We start from the raw sequence: 21,775 nt of genomic DNA, 5'->3' as shown, positions 1-21,775 counted from the left end.
CCAAACAGAGGAGGAGAATTAGGCCATTTGGCCCATCGAGTCTGCTCCACAAATCCATCATGGCTGATTTATTATCCCTCTCAACCCCATTCTTCTGCCTTCACCCTGTACCCTTTGATGCCCTGACTAACCAAGAATCTATTAACCTCTACTTTAAATACACCGAATGACTTGGCCTCCACAACCGCCTGTGGCAATGAATTCCAGATTCACCAGCCTCTGGCTAAAGAAATTCCTCATCTCTGTTTGAAGTGGATGTCTCTCTATTCTGAGGCAGTGCCCTCTGGTCTGAGACTCCCCCCATTATAGAAAACATTCTCTCCATGTCCACTCTCTCTAGGCCTTTCAATAATCAATAGATTTCAATGAGACCACCCCACCTCCCCAATTTCTCTTAATGGCAGAGTACAGGCCCAGAGGCATCAAACACTCCTCACGGTACATAGTACTCCCTTGCAAGAGCACAGCTGAAATGATGTTCTGTGGATAGACGACAGAAACCTTGATAAACTACATAAAGAGCTCTTACTTTTTAAGCTGGGTGATACAGCAAGTTACATGCTGGCTGTCAAATTAACGAGATTTGCCAACGTACAAAGGACTACAAGACCATAACACAAAGGACCAGAACTAGGCCATTCAACCGATAAGAGACTGCTCCGTCATTCCATCATGCCTAATCCCATGCGTTATATTTTGGCTTGTTTGCCCTCATATTTCACCTTTTCCCTTTCTATAGTTTTTTTTAGTTGCCTTTTGTTGGATTTTAAAAACTTCCCAGTCATCCAACTTTCCAATCACTTTTGCTTCTTTTAATACCCTTACCCTGGCTAATATGCAGTCCTTAACTTCCCTTGTCAGCCACGGTAACCCACCCCTGCCATTCGAGAACAACGTCTGTCGGATATATCTATCCTGCGTCTTGTGAGCTATTCCCTGAAACTTCAGCCACCTCTGCTCTGCCATCATCCCCATCAATAGCCCCCTCCAATCCACCTGGGCAAATTCCTCTCTCATGCCTCTAATTACACCATTGTGATACTAATATATGTGACTTGTGTTTCTCCCTCACAAATTGCAGTACGAGTTCAATCATACTAGGACTATCAATGAACTAAAGGAACCACTCCTCCCCACCAACACCTCCAGATTAATGAAATTTAAATTTGCTAAAAATGAACCGGTTGCCTCCAGGTTCGAATGGCTCCACCAGAAACAGGATAACGCTGGCATTTCCAACTTCTTATTTCAGATTCAATTCCTGCCACAGTAACAAGTCTGTACATTCTCCCCATGATTCTGAGGCCCGGGTGCTCTGGTTTCCTCCCACAATCCAAAGACTGTTAGGGTTAGAGAGTTGTGGACATGCTAGGTTGGCGGCAGAAGAACAGCAGCAGATGCAGGCTACTCCAGCACATCTTCAGACCGCGCTGCTTGCTGACGTAAAATGACACTATTTCGAGTACATGTGACAAATAAAAGGTAACCAAATCTGATTTGGAATACATACCAGAGGATGCATGCAAAGCCACGTGTTCCTGATAAGGAGTGTAATATTTGTACCTCTTGCCACAGTATTCACAGATGTAGCTACCCGTCTCTGCAACAGCAAAAAATAATTAGCAAGTTCTCAGTTCCTGTACTTGAACATTTTGAAAATCAAATGATAAACTGTTTAAGCCATATAATCAGACTTAAAATGATGCTGCAACTTCAGATGTTTTGCATATCAGCCAGGAAAAAAGAAAAGAAAATCGTGTTTTCCTTGGGAATGGAGGTAGCTTTGTAAAGATTTCTAGGCAGAATAGCAGTGCAATCACTGGATTTGAGTATGTTGGTCTCCAAAGGGGTTATTCCCGTAATGGGCGCCACAGGAAATAGTGATTAGTGTGATGCTATTACAGCCCAGGGCAATTTGGAGTTCAAACCCAGATTTCTCCAAGTCCTCACAATGGAATGCGTGAGTTTTCCCCAGGCGCTGGGTTTCCTTCCACAGTCCAAAGACTGGTCACTGTAAACTGCCGCATGACTGGGTTAGCATTATACCGCGATTGTCAGTGCTTGCTGAACATGAGCAGCAGGGTGATTCCACACTGCATCTCTGAATAAGCAATGCACAACACCTGTGCGTGACCTTGTTTAACATGGGGAAGCTGATGCACAGGCAGCCACCACATGGTCTTCGATAGATCAGGGTGAAGGTCCAGTGGCATGGAATGCAAGGTGACCCCGGACCCTTTACTGCCACAGCCTTTCTCTGCCTTCAGGCCGTTGTTCTGTGTCATCTTCCACCAGCTCCACCACTGAGGTCTTGGTTGGATCATTCCTTGTCTGAAATCTCTCCCTTGACCTTATCACCATGAGAGACCTTACTAGGCGCTAAACTTCAGGCGGCATCACTCTTATAATACAAGGAAGTCACACGCCTTTCCACCATAAGGTGATGATCCTTGGAGAAGTCCAGGCAGAATACGCTCCATCTACACCACCCTCTGCCTTCAATAGGCAAGCCAATTCTGAATGCACACAGCCAGGCTTCCCTGGATCCTAACGCCCCCGACTTTTCAAATGAGATCCTGGTTAATACTATCAAACGTCGAACATTATCTTTTGCCTCTCTTTTGGCTAGATGGTTGGTGGCTCTTAGATGGAAAGATGCTGCCCCACCCACTCACACTCAATGGTTTAGTCATATTATGTCCTGTTTAGACCTTGAAAAGATTCGTTATTCACGTCTTAATTGGGACATAAAATAAAGTTTCATAAGGTGTGGGGACCTTTCCTTGAATATTTCCATAACTTCTTTAGGTTAAGTTTTTCCCTTTTTGTATGCGACAATCCCTTACTTTCAGCTTTTTTTTGTAAGTTACATGGTTTTCTGTTGTGAATTACATTATACTTTTTGGTAGTCAGCATTATACTTTCTTTTCTCCTGTATATATTTACAGTTCTCTGGGGTTGAATGCTCCGATTTTTTTTCTTTTACACGTAGAAATGGTTGGCCTGGGTTTTTTTCAGTGGGAGGTTGGGGTGGATACTAATTTTACATAATTCTATATCAGATCTGTTTGTTTTGCTCTGTATAAATCTCTATTTTGTTGTTGGGTTTTTTCTCTGTAGTTCTATTGTAGAAACGCATTAAAAAATTAATTAAAGAAACTACCAAATTATCCTGAACATCTGATTAATTGTACAAAATCTTAATACACTTGTAAAGTACTACATAGTGAAGCATATTGACACCCACCAAATCACATGCACTACCATGAAGTAAAAGAAATCGTACTTGATCCAGGGCTGCGGACAGTTTCTTCCACCTGTTCGGTTTTCACCTCTGCTGGTGCCTCAACTGCGTGATCGTATGGATCTATAATTAAAGAGATATACAAATTAGCTTTAATTAACAAATGTACAAGAAATACTTATGGTGTAGCTTCTCTACACAACATGAATTAGTTTAAAGTGGGCTTTGGATGTTACCCTTGGGACATGCCCTCCTGTATCAATAGGGATGCATTCACAACTAAACAGAGGAAATTACGGAGTCTTTAAAGAGAGTGTGAACCCTTGCAAGGCAGAAGGTCCCGATGGAGTACTTGGTAAGGTTCTGAAAACCTGTGCCAACCAACTAGCGGAAATATTCAAGGACATTTTCAACCTCTCACTGCTACAGGTGTAAGTTCCCCCTTGCTTCAAAAAGGCAACAATTATACCAGTGCTCAAGAAAGATAATGTGGACTGCCTAACGACTATCGCCCTGTAGCACTCACATCGACAGTGATGAAATGCTTTGAGAGGTTGGTTATGACTAGACTGAACTCCTGCCTCAACAAGGACTGGACCCATTGCAATTTGCCTATCGCCACAATAGGTCAACGGCAGACGCAATCTCAATGGCTCTCCACACGGCTTTAGACGACCTAGACAACACAAACACCTACGTCAGGATGTTGTTCATCGACTATAGTTCAGCATTAAAAACCATCATTCCCACAATCCTGATTGAGAAGTTGCAGAACCTGGGCCTCTGTACCTCCCTCTGCAATTGGATCCTTGACTTCCTAACCGGAAGACCAGTCCGTGCAGATTGGTGACAACATATCCTCCTTGCTGGCGATCAACACTGGTGCACCTCAGGGGTGTGTGCTTAGCCCACTGCTCTACTCTCTATATACACATGACTGTGTGGCTAGGCATAGCTCAAATACCATCTATAAATTTGCTGACGATACAACCGTTGTTGGTAGAATCTCAGGTGGTGACCAGAGGGCGTACAGGAGAGAGATATGCCAACAAGTGGAATGGTGTCGCAGTAACAACCTGGCACTCAACGTCAGTAAGACGAAAGAGCTGATTGTGGACTTCAGGAAGGGTAAGACGAAGGAACACGTACCAATCCTCATAGAGGGATCCGAAGTGGAGAGAGTGAGCAGCTTCAAGTTCCTCAGTGTTAAGAACTCTGAGGATCTAGCCTGGTCCCAACATATCGATGTAGTTATAAAGAAGGCAAGGCAGCAACCATACTTTATTAGGAGTTTGAAGAGATTTGGCATGTCAACAAATACACTCAAAAACTTCTATAGTTGTTCCGTGGACAGGCTGCATCACTGTCTGGTATGGAGGGGCCACTGCACAGGCCTGAAAGAAGCTGCAGAAGGTTGCAAATCTAGTCAGCTCCATCTTGGGCACTAGCCTACAAAGTACCCAGGACATCTTCAGGGAGCGGTGTCTCAGAAAGGCAGCGTCCATTATTAAGGACCTCCAGCACCCAGGGCATGCCCTTTTCTCACTGTTAACATCAGGTAGGAGATACAGAAGCCTGAAGGCACACACTCAGTGATTCAGGAACAGCTTCTTCCCCTCTGCCATCCAATTCCTAAATGGACATGCAAGTTTTGGACATGACCTCACTTTTTTAATATACAGTATTTCTGTTTTTGCACATTCTTTTAAATCTATTCAATATATGTAATTGATTTACTTGTTTATTTATGTTTTATTTATTATTATTTTTCCTCTCTGCTAGATTAGGTATTGCATTGAACTGCTGCTGCTAAGTGAACAAATCTCATGTCACATTCCAGTGATAATAAACCTGATTCTAGATTCTGAAATTGGAAAAGGAGCAACGGTTATTCCTCAGTCTCAGGAATGAAAGATTTCTGTGGTAACCCCATTACAAGTCTAGTTTAAACAGCCTGGATTAGCGATCTGAGGCTTTTCTCTTTGAAATGGAGGATGATGACAGGAGACTTGATAGAGGTATACAAGATAAAAGGCATAGATCAAGTGGACAGCCAGCACCTTTGTCCAAGACGTAAATAGTTAATGCGAGGACTTAATTTTAAGATGTTTGAAGGAAGGTATAGGGGAAATGGCAGAGGTAGATTTTTTTTTTTAAAAACGCCCTACCAGGGAGGTGATAGAGGCGCCTTAGACAAAATAGAGGGCAATGTGGGAGGGAAGGGCCTGTTGAATACTGTTCTACGTTCTAAAAGTTTAGATGTGATTCACAGAACTGCTCCTGGATTTTTCCACCAATATGTCATTTGAAGTGTACAACAAATTTAAGCAATCTGCAAATACATACCATCGACTGCATGCAAATCCCGGTGTTCTTGGAAACAACTGTAATATTTATACTTCTTGCCACAAATGTCACACATATACCTAAAGTTCTCTGGAAATAAAAGGTAGAGGAAATTCAAGGTCAGTAAACCGTTTGTATTCCCTTTTATTTTTATTTATTTAGCGATGCAGCACAGAACAACAAGCCCGATGGCCAACCCATTTAACCCTAGCCTAATCACAGGATAATTTATAATGACCAATTGACCTACAAACCAGTACGCCTTTAGAATGTAGGAGGAAACAGAGGCACCCAGAGAAATCCCACTCGCTCAGGGAAAGAACATACAAACTTCATACAGACAATTATGGAACTGGACTCAGTCGCCGAGCTGTACGAGCATCGTGCTAACTGCTATGTTATCATGGCACCCCTCTCAAGCACAAACCACTGACAAGCTTAAGTCATTATTTCACACTGTAGACTTTAATTTTCAAACTCCAAGTGCCTTTTCCCCCAGATCTCTCCACCTCTTTGTTCTTTGACATTTTGTGTAGGTGTTCAGAGCTGCCATCTTTGACGGCCTCTGATGAGGTTGAGTAGTTTCATATTCCTGGGTGTCAGCATCTCTGAAGATCTATCCTGGGCCCAACGTACTGATGCAATTACAAAGGCAGCACAACAGCAGATTATTATTGATTAGGACATATTTCATTAGAAGATCTGGTTGTCATCAAAGACACTTGCAAATTTCTACAGCTGTACCACGGAGTATTTTGACTGGTTGTATCACCGTCTGGTACAGGATTGAAAAAAGCTGCAGGAAGTTGTAAACTCATGGGCACTAGCCTACCCAGCATTGAAGACATCTGCAAAAGGCAATGCCCCAAAAAGGAAGCATCCATCATTAAGGACCCCATCACCCAGGACGTGCCCTCTTTCCATTGCTATCATTAGGGAGGTGGGTACAGGAGCATGAAGACAATCAACAATTGCGGAAGAGCTTCTTCCCCTCTGCCATCAGATTTCTGAATTTCCTAATGATGCTTGTCACCATTTTGAGGCACTGCCTTTTGAAAGTATCCTTGATGCTTGGGAGGCTTGTGCCCATGATAGAGGTGGCTGAATTTACAACTTTCTGTGGCTTTCTTTACAATTGCATTAAAGCTATCTGCTTTATTCATGCAGATAAGAGAAACAGAGGGGAGGTATGGTACAGTAAAGATAAGGGGCAATGGGAGAGCCAGAATGGTATATGGAAAAAGGAAGGAGGGAGGAATAAATTACTGGTTGTTACAGAAATAAATATTCATACCATCTAAGTAGAGGCTACCCATACAGACTATGCTTTCAACCTGAGTTTGGCCTCATCAAGGCAGCAGAGGCAGCAATGGACCAACATGTCCAAATGGGAAGTCAAACTGAAATGAGTGGCCACCTTTTGTGGCAGACAGATTGCAGGAGCTCAAAGAAGCAAGATCCTTGTACACTCTGTCCTTGTACTCATTACTGGCTCCTCTCACCTGCAAGCCACCATGCTCAAATGGTGATTACCAGAACAATTAAGAAAGGAAGATGAGGCAGATTACTCACTTGCCTGTGGAGAATTTTCAGCTGATGCAGAGGTTTCATTTTCTGTGAAAAGAAGTAAGTTGCTCATTAACTCAGAACAACCTGTAACATTGTATGCCCACTTACTTATAACACCAAACTGCATTTACAAAATGATGCAAAACCCTGCACAATCTGGGAATCTGTAATAAAGAGACAATGCTGGAAATGCTCAAGAGGCTAGGCAGATTTCTGGAGAGAGAATTAAGAGTCACTGTCTCAAGCTGATGACCTTTCCACAGAATTGGGGAATGTTAGAAATCCTGCATTGGGAGATACCAGGAGAGATTGATTGACCCAGGAATTATGGATGAAGCCTGCTAAAGGCCAGTGAATAACAAAAGCTGTGCTTGGGGAGATGCGAATATGAAGATGTTAAGTGAACTCTGAAATTAAGCATCATTAATGTACCTTGTGCTATTCACTAACTTCTTCCAACTTCCTTCAGCCAACACCACTGCCATTTGCTCTGTATGGAGAGGCCATTGCACAGGATCAGAAAAAGCTGCAGAGAATTGCAAACTCTACCAGCTCCATCATGGGCATTAGCCTCCCCAACACAGAGGATACCTTCAAAAGGCAGCATCCATCATTAAGGACCTCCACCAACCAGGACATGCCGACCTCATTATTACCATCCAGGAAGTGGTACAGGAGCCTGAAGAGAGACACTCAACGTTCAGGACAGCCTCTTCACCTCTGCCCTCAGATTTCTGAATTGACAATGAACCCATGAATGCTACCTTATTCTTTTTTTTGCACTACTTATTTAATTATATTTGTTGCTGTAATTTAGTTTTTTTAAACTGAGGAATTGCAAAGTACTGCGATCAGAAAACATATTTCATGCATGGTGTTGATATTAAACCTCATCCTGTTCCACTTTTTCCTGATATCCACTAACTTGTACCCTCTCTCCCCTCTTTTACCACTTTACAATTTTACTCTTAACTTTTCCCAGCTACATAAAAACAGAATAGGAAGTAGACATGTCTTCTCATGTACATCATGATTTACCTCTATCCCATAAAGTGTGATTTGCTCCACTGCTCCTTAAGATTGATCTGACCTTTGTTGCTGCACTGACCAATGTCCCTTAATTTCTCTAATTTCCAAAAAAAAACCTATTGATCTGTTTCAATGGCAATAAATGAGCTAACGCAGTCCTGATGAGTAGACAATTCCAAAGATTCATCCTCACAAAGAAATTCTCATGGCAGTCTAAAGTAGCTGGCTCCATACTCCTCAGTTGGGGAAAGCATAGTACATAGATTATGCACGCATCAATGAATTCCTTGCCTTTCTTGTAAACTCTGGGGAATATAGGCCCAGTCCACCCACTCCCCCTCCCATACAGAACACCCACCATGTCATGAATTGGTCTTATGAACCTTTATTGCACTTCCTTAATGGCAACAAAGCTAAAACTTCAGGGTGTAGCCTCATCTAGGTCCCATGTAGTTGCAGTAAGACGTCTTTACATCTGTACTCCAACGTGCTTCCAATCACCAACCTGCAACACTAAATCTAACACTCTCCACAGATGTTGCCTGACCCTGTTTTTATTCAGATGATATCACACTTGCTATATAACATCTACTTAAACACCAGAGATTCACAGTCATTATAGTTTTGTATCATGCCATTTTGATGAAATCAGAAGTACACCATTACTCCTGATGAAGGGTCTCAGCCAGTAACATTGACTCTTCACGCCCCTCCATAGATGCTACCCGACCTGCTGAGTTCCTCCAGCATTTTGTGTGTTGCTCAAGATTTCCAGCATCTGCAGAATCCTGTTTACTATTACTGCAGTTAACCCTTTGAGTACTAGAGGAGCTGATTAGCTCCAAAAATAACAAGCTTTCAACTTTTAAAATTTTATTCAAGAAACACTGCAAATGAAGAAATGCTGTCAAATTCCAGAGATGATTCTAATTCTATCTTAGTACACTTAGGATTTGAAGGTAGTTTTGGAGGTGTTAGATGTATGCATAAGTTGTAAAAAGGGAAGTCGCTACTCAAAGGGTTAAGCCAATAATTGCATTGAAAACAAAAGCGTGTACCTAGGTGTGCTCTCACATGTGCCCGGAAGCAGCTGTAGTACTTGTATTTCTTTCCACAGGCACCACATATATAGGCCCCTGAAACAAAGAAGGAGTCAGACTATAGACAGGGGCTTTTTCACTGCTCAGATTCAGTATCTCACATTGAGGAAGGAATACCCGCCACTAATTTCTCAACAAACATTAAGTTTATCTTAAACTATGTATGCTAGTCTCTTGTTAGACTACCCACGATTTTCCCTCGCCTAGTATACACAAGCTCAATGTAATGGAGAGAGTCCAAAGATTAAATGCCAGAGCAGCGAGGACAGCAAGTGTTGCAGTAACAACATGTGACAATGCAGTAGAAATGAACAGGCAACTTACTGGCAGCAGCTAGTGAGAAGCAACTTCTCCCCAACCCCTCAACCATCAGGCTCCTGAACCAGAGGGGATAACTTCACTCAACTGCACTCACCTCAACACTGAACAGTTCCCACAACTATGGACTCACTTTCAAGGACTCTTCTCAGGTTCTCGATCTTTATTGCTTATTCATTATATTTTTTATATGCAGGGTTTGTCTTTTGAACATTGGTTGCTTGTCCGTCTTTCTATGTGTGGTCTTTCATTCATTCTATGGTGTTTATTTATATTTGCTGTGAATGCCCGCAAGAAAATTAACCTCAGGGTTATAAATGCTGACATGCATGTAGAGTACTTCAATAATAAATTTACTTTAAACTTTTCTATTACTTTAAATCATTCTCAATTCAGAGAGACTGCTACAGATTATTTGACTTTGCTTTATATGCATGGTTCTGTCACTCAGGTTGTAAGTCAATTAAAACTTAACAGCATCAAATCAAAACATGGTGGCCTAGCTAAAACTGGTGAAAATTAACAAAAAAAAACCACCAGGAAAAACCTGAAAGTCACCAAAAAGCAGCACAGATAATGCTGAAAACAGACTGGATCCATTCTGAAGCTGAACTGGAAAACATGCCCATTAGAAGCAGAGCAAAGAGTTGACCGGCTAAGGTGATGGGAGCTTCTCATAGACATAGCGTCTGCTACAGGTAATGCAATGGCGTGCAATAAGGAATTCATGGCACAAGAAATGCAAATGCAAAAAGCTGAAGCACTGCATCACATGGTAGAAAAAACTGGCAAAATGACAGAAGCAGACAGCTCATAGCAGCAATGCAATCTGAGTGTTAATCATCCCCCAGGCCTGTCAAACTATTCCCACCACAGAATCAGGAATAACTAGTGTCTGGATTTATTAAAGTCAACACTCCCTGGGTTTGCACTGGGCTCCCAACATACAAGTCTGTAACATCAATTTGAACAAGGAGTTCAAGCAACAGGTGAGAGAGAAATTAAGGTGCCATCTGCAGAATGGTTACCTAATGGTCAGTTATCCCATAGTGCACAGTTACCCAGGACGGAGAAGGTAATTCCTCTACTGGCCCAGTGTGCTGACTGCACCGCATTGCAGGATCATTGAAGGCTGGGCAACATGGCCTCTCAATTCTGCACTGCATGTGTATGCATCCTGCTGTAGGACTGCTCCCCAGTTTGACATACTTTACCTTGATTTATCTAATAATCATAAAACATAGGAGCAGAATTAGGCCATTTGGCCCATTGAGTCTGCGCCACCATTCCATCATGGCTGATTTATTATCCCTCTCAGCCCCATTCTCCTGCTTTCTCCCTGTAACCTCTGACACCCACACTAATCAAGAACATATCAACCTCCGCTTTAAATATACCCAACGACTTGGCTGCAACAGAATCACCACCCTCTGGCTAAAGAAATCCTCCACATCTCTGTTCTACAGCAACACACTTCTATTGCAAGGTTGTGCCCCCGGTCCTAGACTCTGCCACTATTGGAAGCATTCACTCCAAGCCACTCAACGAGATCTCCTCATTCTTCTAACTCCAGCAACAACAGGCTCAGAGCCAAACTCTAAACCATAATGTACATCATAAGCATATGTCTATGCATTTTTCTTGCAATATTTCTTCTCTCATCCCCACTGCCTCAATCCCTCAATCTCCCAAAATCATCCTGATATAATTCTATTTTCTAACCCTGGCTTTTGTTTCCAATGTTGCTTTGCCCTGAACTGCAGATCCCTTGTGCTGTAATTTATTGTACCAGTGCCACACTTCAAACACACTGACCAGTGTTAACAAGTACAAAAATCACAATATGGCAATTTGAACCCACTCCTAATTACCACAGTCACATCTCTGCTTCTCCTGACATTAAGTTCTACAATGATACTTGATGGATGAATCAAACAAAGCAACTTCGCTCATGGTTACCCTTTCAAAAAAAAACGATATATTTAATCTTTGAGGAATATACCAGCATTTCTGCATCAAATAAAAATACAATTCTTTGTTCAGATATATTTAAGTTTCTTTCTAATGATAATTTGTCAGAAATGATAAAATTCGATGTGATTTTACAGTTTTGGACAGTCAGTACTCAGAGGGTTAACTATCCATGGTCATACCATGACCAAATTCTTTCAGACCTAAATAACCAACAATTATCAACTACAAAGTTATTAACACCAAAATCCTGATCAAAACACCGACAGTAAGATTGTTCAAAACATATTTGCTTTATTTCATATTAAAAAGTCGCTGACATTTTGATGTTACTTGGTGCTGAGACTATTACCTTTGTAACAAACAGAATGCAGCTGAAATAATATTTCAAAACTGAAGATACTTTTGAAGGAATCTAGGACCTGAAAATTGCTTTCTTCTACACATGGTTTAGAAAAAACTATTTATGAAAGACTTACCACATCACTTCCGGTAAAGGGACTTCAGTCTAGGAACAGATCAATCCATACCTGCATTCTATTCCCATGGAGTCTTGGCTTTGAATAGGATGACAGAGCAGTATACTTTTCCACAATCTCTATATTAATTATGTTCTATACTGGTGAACAGATCTGTGATATGAGGAAAGTAATTGTTTTCTTTTCAAGGTTTATAATTCAGTTGTAGAAGGTATACAAATCAGCTGCTAGAACGGGAGTTGAATAAATTCATGCTGTATATGGTGGGTTTTAAATTCTAACGAACCACAGAAAATACTGATTAAATACCCTGAGCTCCCTTCATCCAACATCGATAGACAGAAACACACAAAATGGACAAATCATTAGAAGCAACAGTACTACCTCATTTCCAGTTCCCCACTCCAGATTAAGCCCTACCTAGATGAACATTGCTTATTCAATATGCAGTGATGGATTATGGATATTGTAGGCTTGCAACAGTTCAGATATTTGTTAAAAAATACTGACTGTCAGGCAGGCTTCAGTACTGCTAGGTAGGTTCAAAATTATTCAAACAGGATTGAGATGCCCCAGCTAAACAGACTGCACTTCCAACTGCTGTGATGCTCAATTGAATAAGCCAGCTGATCTTCAAAATTCATTAAATGTCCGTACACATCTACACCCCTTTCTCAAAAAAGAAAAATTGTTAACAATTTGCTGATCAGGGTCCTGACTATGGAGCAGTCTTAATAGCTGCAAACCTCTGTCTTACAGGTGGATGGATCACCAAAGATTTCCAGTATAGTACTTCACTGTAATACAACTGATGCCGTAGTATGGAAAACACTTCATGTCTAGATTGATTATCTAATTAATTCAAGAACCAGAAGGCTATTGCAAACACAAAATGAGTGCTAACCAAACAGTATAAATCTTATTAACAGGATAATTACCGAACACTTTAGTGCTTTACAGCCTTCAGAGGAATTAACATCAGATTGTATAAAATCTTTTAAAGATTTGTAAACTGGACACAAAATTATATGGAAAAAATGTTAATTTGTTATGATGCTAACACCAAATGCTCCAACATCTCATGTCCCCACTGCACCTACACCATTTGAACCTAACATTACAAAATTTAGTGCAGAATTTTCCTTTCATAGAACTTGTTAACGGATGCGTAAAAAAATCAAAACAGCTAGTTCAGGACATGGAAAACTGCATTTACACAAGTTAAGTGATAACTGGATATTTAAAACACAGTAAGGTCGGGCAGGGTCAACACAAAATTATCAAGGGACATTTTGCTTGGTAAATACTAGCTTTCTGAGAGTAATGAACAGCATTAATGATGGGGAGCAAGTCAATGTGATAGACTTGCACACGAAGTGCTGTTACAGCACATGAGATTGGGAGCAATGTACAGGTATGGGGTGAGTATTAGTTCACGAACAGAAAACAATGAGAAAAGCTGCCATCCTGGAGTGCAGAGATTGTAATGAATGTGACCCCATCTACAAGGAACGCTGTTGCAGGAAAGCAACATCCGAAGACCACCCCATGCTCTCATCTCACTGCTGCCGTCGAGGTACAGCAGTTTCAAGCCCACACCACCAGTTTGAGGAAGTTATTACCTCTCTTGACCCAGAGTGGATTACTTCAATACTGAACTGATTCCACAACCTATGGACTCACTTTTAAGGATTACAACTTAAACTCCCAATTTTTTTTTGTGTATTTGCAGTTTGTTGTCTTTTGCACATTAGTTGTTTGTCTACCTGTTGTATGTGGTTTCTCATTCACCCTAGTGTTTCTATTTACTGCAATACCCACAAGAATATGGACCTCAAAGTAATATATAGTGACATATATACTTGGATAACAAACCTACTTTGAACTTCAAAGATTACAATCTACAGTATTGTATGCTTGGATGAGAGGATCAAGTATAATCTCATAAATTTGCTGATGGTACAGAAGTTGAGTGTCAGTGTGGGCTATGAGAAGGATGCAGATGGAACAGAGTGCAAAACATTGCTTTGGAAAGATACAAAGAGACTGAAAGCCCCCTGTATTCGGAGAGACTGGATGCCCTTGTACATCTCACTGTACATGGGTACAGCTAACAATGTGAAAGGCAAATGAGATCTCACCCTCCCCCTGTAAAAGGATTTGAGTACAAAGCAAAGGCACCTTTCTGAAAATAATTAGGGTCATGCTAAGTCTCTAACTGGAATTCAATATACAGGTCTGGTCTCCATAACCAAACAAAGGGTGTGCTTGCTCAAGGAGGAACAAAGGAAGTTCACTAGGTTTGATTTTATTTTTATTTTAGAGATACAACACTGTAACAGTTCCTTCTGGCCCAGCAAGCACACACTGCCCAGTTACACCCAAGTGACTGACTACTGACCCGTACGTCTTTGGAACGTGGGGAAAAAACCGGAGCACCCAGCGGAAATCCGAGCAGTCATGGGGAGAACGCACAAGCTCCTTACAGACAGTGACAGGAAATGAATCTGTGTCACTGGTGCTTTAATAGCATGCTAGCCACTGAACTATGCTGTTCCATTCCTAAAATGTGAAGAAAGGTTTAACAGACTGGCCTTATAGAAACCTACATATTCTTATGGCCTTCACAATGATCAGAGTCAAACAGGAGGTCAACCATTCAGGATTGAATGAAAGAAATTACCAAAGCCAGTAAAATTTTGGAAGTATCTAGTCACGATGGTTGTCATTGAGTTTAGAGATTTTTGGACTTTAACAGTGACATTTGTTGCATATTATAGGTACCAATCTGCTTCCTTGCAGCATGCTGATAAACTTAATTACTCTTACTCACTGAGTGAGGCCTGTTGCTGTGGCTTCCACTCCATGCTTTCCTCCTGGTCATTCATTTGGTTTGATTTCCCAGGGTTTTCAACAAGATCTGATGGAAGGAATGAAGAAATCAGTATCCACAACATCCAAAGACTGCAGAAAGGCCACAGCTAACCCTCATCTGGTACATTTTAAGTAACTCAAACAGAACATCGGCTGGGATGAATGATGAATGCCATCCTTAAAGAGTGGATATAGTGAATTCTTCCAGAAATGAAAAAGGTAAACGCACAAGGTGCATTTGATAGCTCTGGGCCTGTATTCACTGGAGTTTAGAAGAATGGGGGGGGGGGGGGCGCACAAAATCTCATTGAAACCTCTCAAATATTGAAAGGCCTAGATAAGAGGATGTGGAGAGGAGGTTTCCTAAAGTTGGGGGGGGGGGGGTCCAGGACCAGGTAGCACAGCCTTGGAATAGAGAAACACATAAGGAATTTCTTAGCCAGTGGGTGGTGAATCTGTGGAATTCACTGCTACACATGGCTGTGGAGGACGTCAATGGGTATATTTAAAGATGAAGCTGATAGGTTCTTAATTAGTAAGGATGTCAAGGGTTACGAGAAGGCAGCAAAAGAATGGGGTTGAATGGACAAATTCCGCTCCTATGTCTTATGGTAGCTCAAGTTGATCCAAGGACAAAATTTCATTCCAACGAAAAATTCTCCACAACCTGCTAAGACAGGTTTGACAGAAAACGTGATTTTTGTCTTGCAGTTGTGTTTATACTTCAAAAATCACAAAATTTAATTATCTTTACAAGACAGGTTAATACATCCAGATTTATTTATTACATGTACACCAAAACAGTGAAATGTAATTTGCATAACACCCAACACACTTGAGTGTGTGCTGGGGATACCCCGCAAGTGTCGCCACACATTCTGGCATCAGCATAGCATGCTCACGATGCTCTCAAACTAGAATGGAGAGAGCAGGCGTAAAAATGGGGACAACAGGAATTCTGCAGATGCTGGAAATTCAAGCAACACACATCAAAGTTGCTGGTGAACGCAGCAGGCCAGGCAGCATCTCTAGGAAGAGGCGCAGTCGACGTTTCAGGCCGAGACCCTTCGTCAGGACTGGCGAAGGGTCTCGGCCTGAAACGTCGACTGCGCCTCTTCCTAGAGATGCTGCCTGGCCTGCTGCGTTCACCAGCAACTTTGATGTGTGTTGTAAAAATGGGGAATCAGGAGCCAGTGAAAAAAGTTAAACATTAGGTTGGAAAGGCTCTAGGTTCTTCCCCTCACTCCTACCAGTTTCTGAACTTCTGCTCATGTGGTCACTACTTTATGCCTATTCTTAAGCAAGACATTATCCTGGCTGAGTAACAGACAAAATGGTATGAGCTAAAAACAGTTCATTCAGACTCTTCACAACAGTACAAATGGGGTCATATTGGATATATCTTTCCTTTTACACCTTTCATGAATATTATTTCTTTCACTTTGTTGATGACAGTGAGCACAATTATCCTGCTCTGCCATTTCTGAGCACCTGCTGAAGTATTTCTTAAAGACCAGGGCTGCCTCAGAAAGGAACTTACATTGATACAATTTTTAGTGCCCAAGGATAACTACAGTGAGATGTGCTAGGTTTCAGGCCACACAGAAACCACTTCTCATACCGTACCCAAATACTTGTATTTTCATAATAAATTTACTTTGAATTTTGAAATTATCAAGAGCTATTCTGAAATAATTTAAACCAGACATTTCTTCATGATACACAAACTAATCAACCAGGACAAAAAAAGATGTTTTTAACAACTATATTGGGATTTTACCACTTTCAACTCATGGAACAATAATGTTTAATAAACTGAGAAAACAATAACATCTGGGGATTATTCAGATTCAGGTGTTCCCTGTGGGTAGCACGTTAGTGCTGGAATTAATCAGGCAATAGTGACAAATCACTACTAATAAGCTTCACGCTGTCGATGCAGCCAGGAGTTTCCCATCTGTTGAGACACTGATCTCAGCGTGGTTGTTCTTAGAACAATATAAAAATCCCAGTGGCAATGGGCTTAATTCCAACATAGACAGTCCCAAGTCTGGCTGCAACAGGAGGAAGGCTGGACACGGGGCGAGCAATCCCATCCCATCCCATAAAAACAAATCCAGGGCTACAAGATCACCAACAGAAGCTCCAAAGACCCAAGGAAGGGAAGGATCTTCAAAAAGGGACTATACCTGGGGACCATGTGAAAGACTAACTCAGGACAGAGACACAGGAGAGCTGTTGTCAGCAGCCCATGCTGCAGTAAGGGTCATGACTAAGCAGCCAACATAGACAGTCCCAAGTCTGGCTGCAACAGGAGGAAGGCTGGACACGGGGCGAGCAATCCCATCCCATCCCATAAAAACAAATCCAGGGCTACAAGATCACCAACAGAAGCTCCAAAGACCCAAGGAAGGGAAGGATCTTCAAAAAGGGACTATACCTGGGGACCATGTGAAAGACTAACTCAGGACAGAGACACAGGAGAGCTGTTGTCAGCAGCCCATGCTGCAGTAAGGGTCATGACTAAGCAGCAGCAACTGGCCCACTCAGCTAATATCAACACTGCTTGCAGTTCTGACACCAACTCAGATCAACAAGATCACCAAATCCACCACAGAAGAATAGTCTGGTTCCAATCCTATAGAACACAAAACAGCACAGCTCAGGAATAGACCCTTCATCCCATGAAGTTGTGCTCAACTAATTAAATGCCTAACTAGACTAATCTCTTCTGTCTACCTCTCCTGATATCTTGAATCCAGGCAGCATCCTGGTGAACCTCTTCTGCACCCTCTCCAAAGCCTTCACATCTTTCCTGTAGAGAAATACAATACTCCAGATGTGGCCTAATCAGAGTTTCATAAAGCTGAACCATTACTTTTCGATCTCAGTGTCTCAACTAATAAAATCAAGCATGCTATACAACTTCTTAACCACCCTCATCAACCTCTGCAGCCACTTCTCTGGAGTAAAGGACTTGGGCTGCAGGATCCCTCTGTATCACGGTTAAGGGTCCTGCCAACAAGATACATGAACTTGGAGTTAGTTTAAATCCACAAGAGATTGTTCTGTGGAGGACTGTTGAGAGTGGGCAGCAAGCAGCAGGCTCTCAACGCTGTGAATTAATAGCCAGAATCAGTCTAGTGTGTGAACTCATTGACAGAATCTTCATCACAAACAGAGACTATGGGAAAGATGGTCACATTAACTCGAGTTGCAGAAAAAGGATCTTGTGCTGAAGTGATGAAGATGGCGGAGTTTGACATCGAAATGCCAGTTATAATCGATACCTGTATTTAGCTGGAAGCCTGAGAAGAGTTTATTTGTTAAGTTGTAGAAATTAGCTACCTGGATCTAATGTGAGTTTTTGTAGTTTGCATCTGCTTTCTGGTATTTTCAGTTAATACTCATTTTTGCAAATTAATGTGGACTCCCATTTCCTTCCATATTTCTTTTTAAATGAATATTGTTTTGAGTAAAATTTCCAGCCACTCCATATTAAAAAGACATCAATTTAGCTTCTTGATGCTTTTCGACCATTAGTGTATTTACACATTAGAACAGTTAGAAATAAGATTAGTGTGCCTGCAACCTTTAAAAGCATGCAAATGCACAATCATGCAATAAAACATAAGGGACTCCATTTCTCAGCTTTCACTATTTAAATTATATTTCATCTGAATTCCGCCAATTCCAACATGCTAGCAAAATCCCGCCATGACTCGCTGCGAACGGAGAAGGGTTGGGCATAGGACTAGCAATCCTGTTCTGTAAAAACCCAAAGCACAAACAGAACTTCCAAAGATCTCATCCCTGGGAGAGGAAGGAAACACCAAGACGAGTTGCTGTCAGACCCTATGCCTCAGTAGGGGAGATGGACTTAAGAATATGCTAGCAAAATGTTAGTCTTAACAATATTTCCTTATTTCAGGGTAACATTTTGGATTAACACTGCCTTATGCCACAAAATCTCAAAAACTACCAATGTCTGCAATATAGTTTGGCCTTTTCAGTGGCGACAACAGAAGGAAGCTTCAGTTTCACAAAGGTCAGTTATCAGATTTGTTTATCAATTGCCACATATCTGTCTTATGTCACCTTCATAACTTGTACATGTAGGCCTTAAAATGTTGCTATGTCCTTTGCTTCACCCAGCAGCCGCCAAGAATGTCAATAACCAGAGCTCAAAGCAACTAGTTACACCCAGAATGAACACAATTTCAGAATTATTTCAATCATCTTTGGTAGGTACAGTATTCAAGTAGCAAGCAGGATATGTGAAAGAAAAAGATTGTGTAAAAAATGTATACCTTACACTTAAACAAGTTCAAATGATAGAACAAATGTATTTATGCAAAAATCATTACAATGAGAGGAAACAAAATTTTAAAGTACAAAACTTAAAACCACTATTAAGCAGAATTATACACGTTGAACTAAATGCTTGGACACATAAAATGAGAATTTTGCTTTGGAGACTTCAGTCAAAGATGTTAAGAAAACTATGAACTGTTCCTAAGCCAACTGGCTGCTTTTCTCTTTAGTGAGAAATTTAAAAAGATTAACGTCCATTTCTGCTGTTGATAGCTTCAGGCTATTTTTGTAAGTTTTTTTTAAAAATAGGTCTTAGATTTTAATTATGTAATAATTAAATAAAAATGAAGACATCTACCTCACCTTAAGGATTCCGAATCGCTAATTCAGATTTGGTACAACTAATATGTAGATACAGATTTAGAAATTAATTTATTTGGAGGTACAGCACAGAACAGCCCTTTAGGCCAATGAGCAGCACCACCCAGCAACCCACCTATTTAACCCCAGCTTAATCACAGGACAATTTACAATGACAGTTAACCTACTAACCCGTCACCTTTGGACTGTGGGGCGAAACTCATGTGGTCACAGGGAGGAACGTACAAACTCTTTAGAGGATATTGAAAATGAACTCCAGATTGCCTGGAGCTGTAACAGCATCATGCTAACCGTTACACCACTGCATATTCACTAATTTTGAGCTCTAAATTCCCACCAATAATTTGCATCACCATTTTAAGCAAGACTAAAGTAGCAGTCGATCACCTAGCTAGCAAAACAGCTTTGTGAGAATTCCCTGCTAGGACAGCAAGAGGTTTCTTCTATATATAAACAGTGTCACAGAAAAGCCTTTGTGTAGACTGTGGTAAGGCAAAGGTTAAAGACAACAAACAGGCAAGGATGACTGTGGCTATACGTCAAACCCAGACAAAAGAGACCTTACATTAGGGGGTGCCGGAGACAGACAAGATAGGAATAAAAGAATGTGAAATACACCCAACCAAGGCTACTTCCACACTAGACCGGATAATTTTGAAAACACCGGTTCTGCATAAAAACCACAGGTGTCCACACTAGGTGTTTTTGAAAATATCTCTGTCCACATTAAAACGGATATTTGGGCGAATCTCCTCCTAATGGGCATGCGCAGGACACACAGAAAACAAGTGAAGAGGAAACGGTATACCTGGTGCGCGTTTGTCCAGTTACAGACTAGAAAAACTTCAAAGGAAATTGCCAAACGATAGACTTGGTGCGCATTTGTCCAGAAACATTTCCTACAGCCATAGTCTCTTCACCGATGAAAGGGACAACAGCTACAACTAAATGCAATAAGGCTTGTTACTGGGCAAAAGTGAAATTTGCTGTTACCTCATTTGTTTGCCTTTACTTTTGCCATGTCTTTGTGTATTATTTTGCTGTATTTAACATGTGCAATGAAACGAGTTACTGAGCAAAAGTGACTATTGCATCTATTGAATGTTTGCACAGGCAATACATTAATAAAGCACCTTGTTAAATGTATAAAACATGTCTGCATCAGTGTTATCTTGTACTTCCATACAATGTTACATTAGGCTGTTACACATCTATTGTCAGATATTGTTGTGGTGTTGGAGGTTGTGTTCAAGAAAACAACAAAATGCCGCGCTACCGCCATTTGTTCCGGCACATCATGAGAGCGGTTTTAAAAATAGCTGGTTACCCCGTACGCACTACGCCGGATATTAGGTGTTTTCAGATTTATTCACTCTGGAGAGTGTTTCTGAAAAGCTCCGTTTTCGGGGGGAGGAAAACGCTGTTTCAATGTGGACGGAGGGTCAAAACAACGAGAAAAAGCTTTGGGTACGGATTTATCCGGTCTAGTGTGGACGTAGCCCAAGATACAATTGTCTTTACTAACTTCATTGGTTATCTGTTTGAAGTTTTGATGAACTTCTAGTACCTTTATTGTGTATGGCAAATGATCTTGCAAGTATCTGCAACAGATAATCCAATTCTGTATAAAATTGCTATTTTCTGTCCTGGCTTCAGAACAGTGTCGGTGACAGAAGCCATACTGTTCTTTTTGTACATAAGTAAATAAAGCAGGGGTTCCCAATTTTTTTAATGCTATGAACTAATACCATTAAGCAAGGAATCCTCGACCCCAGGTTGGGAACCGCTGAAATAATGAACGGTAAGAGTGCGTGTTCTGGGCCCAGTTATTTTTATCATCATATTTTATTATTAGCAACAACACCTTTTCCATTGAAACAGCTTGGCTTTTGAGGATATCAGAACATTCAGAAAACTTTGTTGGATGGCAGAAGAAATAACAGGTACATTCTACATTGTTGGCCCTGCCACCATGAGTAGCTCTCATGCCTCAGAAATAGGGATGTCCAAGTTTATTCCGAGCACCAAGAATTAGGTTAGTTCATGAGCATATTGAGAAATATGCAGAAGGTCTTTAGTTGTGATGTTAATACCTGGTCCTCTCTTACTCATTCTGGAGGATGCAAAAGCCCTATTAGCACAAGCAGTCA

The 21,775-nt window shown here is 41.2% G+C and overlaps 1 protein-coding gene across 17 annotated transcripts in view; it reads right to left on the bottom strand.

Moving 5' to 3' along the window:
* Positions 1–21,775, bottom strand: part of znf618 (zinc finger protein 618) — an 85,813-nt gene that overhangs the window by 22,377 nt on the left and 41,661 nt on the right. For 7 of the 17 annotated variants that reach the window (XM_063073289.1, XM_063073285.1, XM_063073283.1 and 4 more), the window contains 6 exons: positions 14,890–14,976; positions 9,247–9,324; positions 7,163–7,204; positions 5,591–5,680; positions 3,287–3,367; positions 1,511–1,600 (listed from right to left, as the gene is read on the bottom strand). In XM_063073289.1, coding sequence (XP_062929359.1) covers positions 1,511–1,600; positions 3,287–3,367; positions 5,591–5,680; positions 7,163–7,204; positions 9,247–9,324; positions 14,890–14,944 — 436 coding nt within the window. In that variant the 5' untranslated portion in view covers positions 14,945–14,976. Of the gene's footprint in view, positions 1–1,510; positions 1,601–3,286; positions 3,368–5,590; positions 5,681–7,162; positions 7,205–9,246; positions 9,325–14,885; positions 14,977–21,775 lie in introns of all 17 variants that reach the window. The other 10 variants (XM_063073293.1, XM_063073291.1, XM_063073292.1 and 7 more) reach the window with 3 other exon arrangements.

The sequence above is a fragment of the Mobula hypostoma genome, chromosome 21 (assembly GCF_963921235.1).
Source record: "Mobula hypostoma chromosome 21, sMobHyp1.1, whole genome shotgun sequence".
NCBI lineage: Eukaryota > Metazoa > Chordata > Chondrichthyes > Myliobatiformes > Myliobatidae > Mobula > Mobula hypostoma.
Note: the sequence above shows the minus strand (reverse complement) of the source record. Positions and strands in the feature narration are given on the sequence as shown.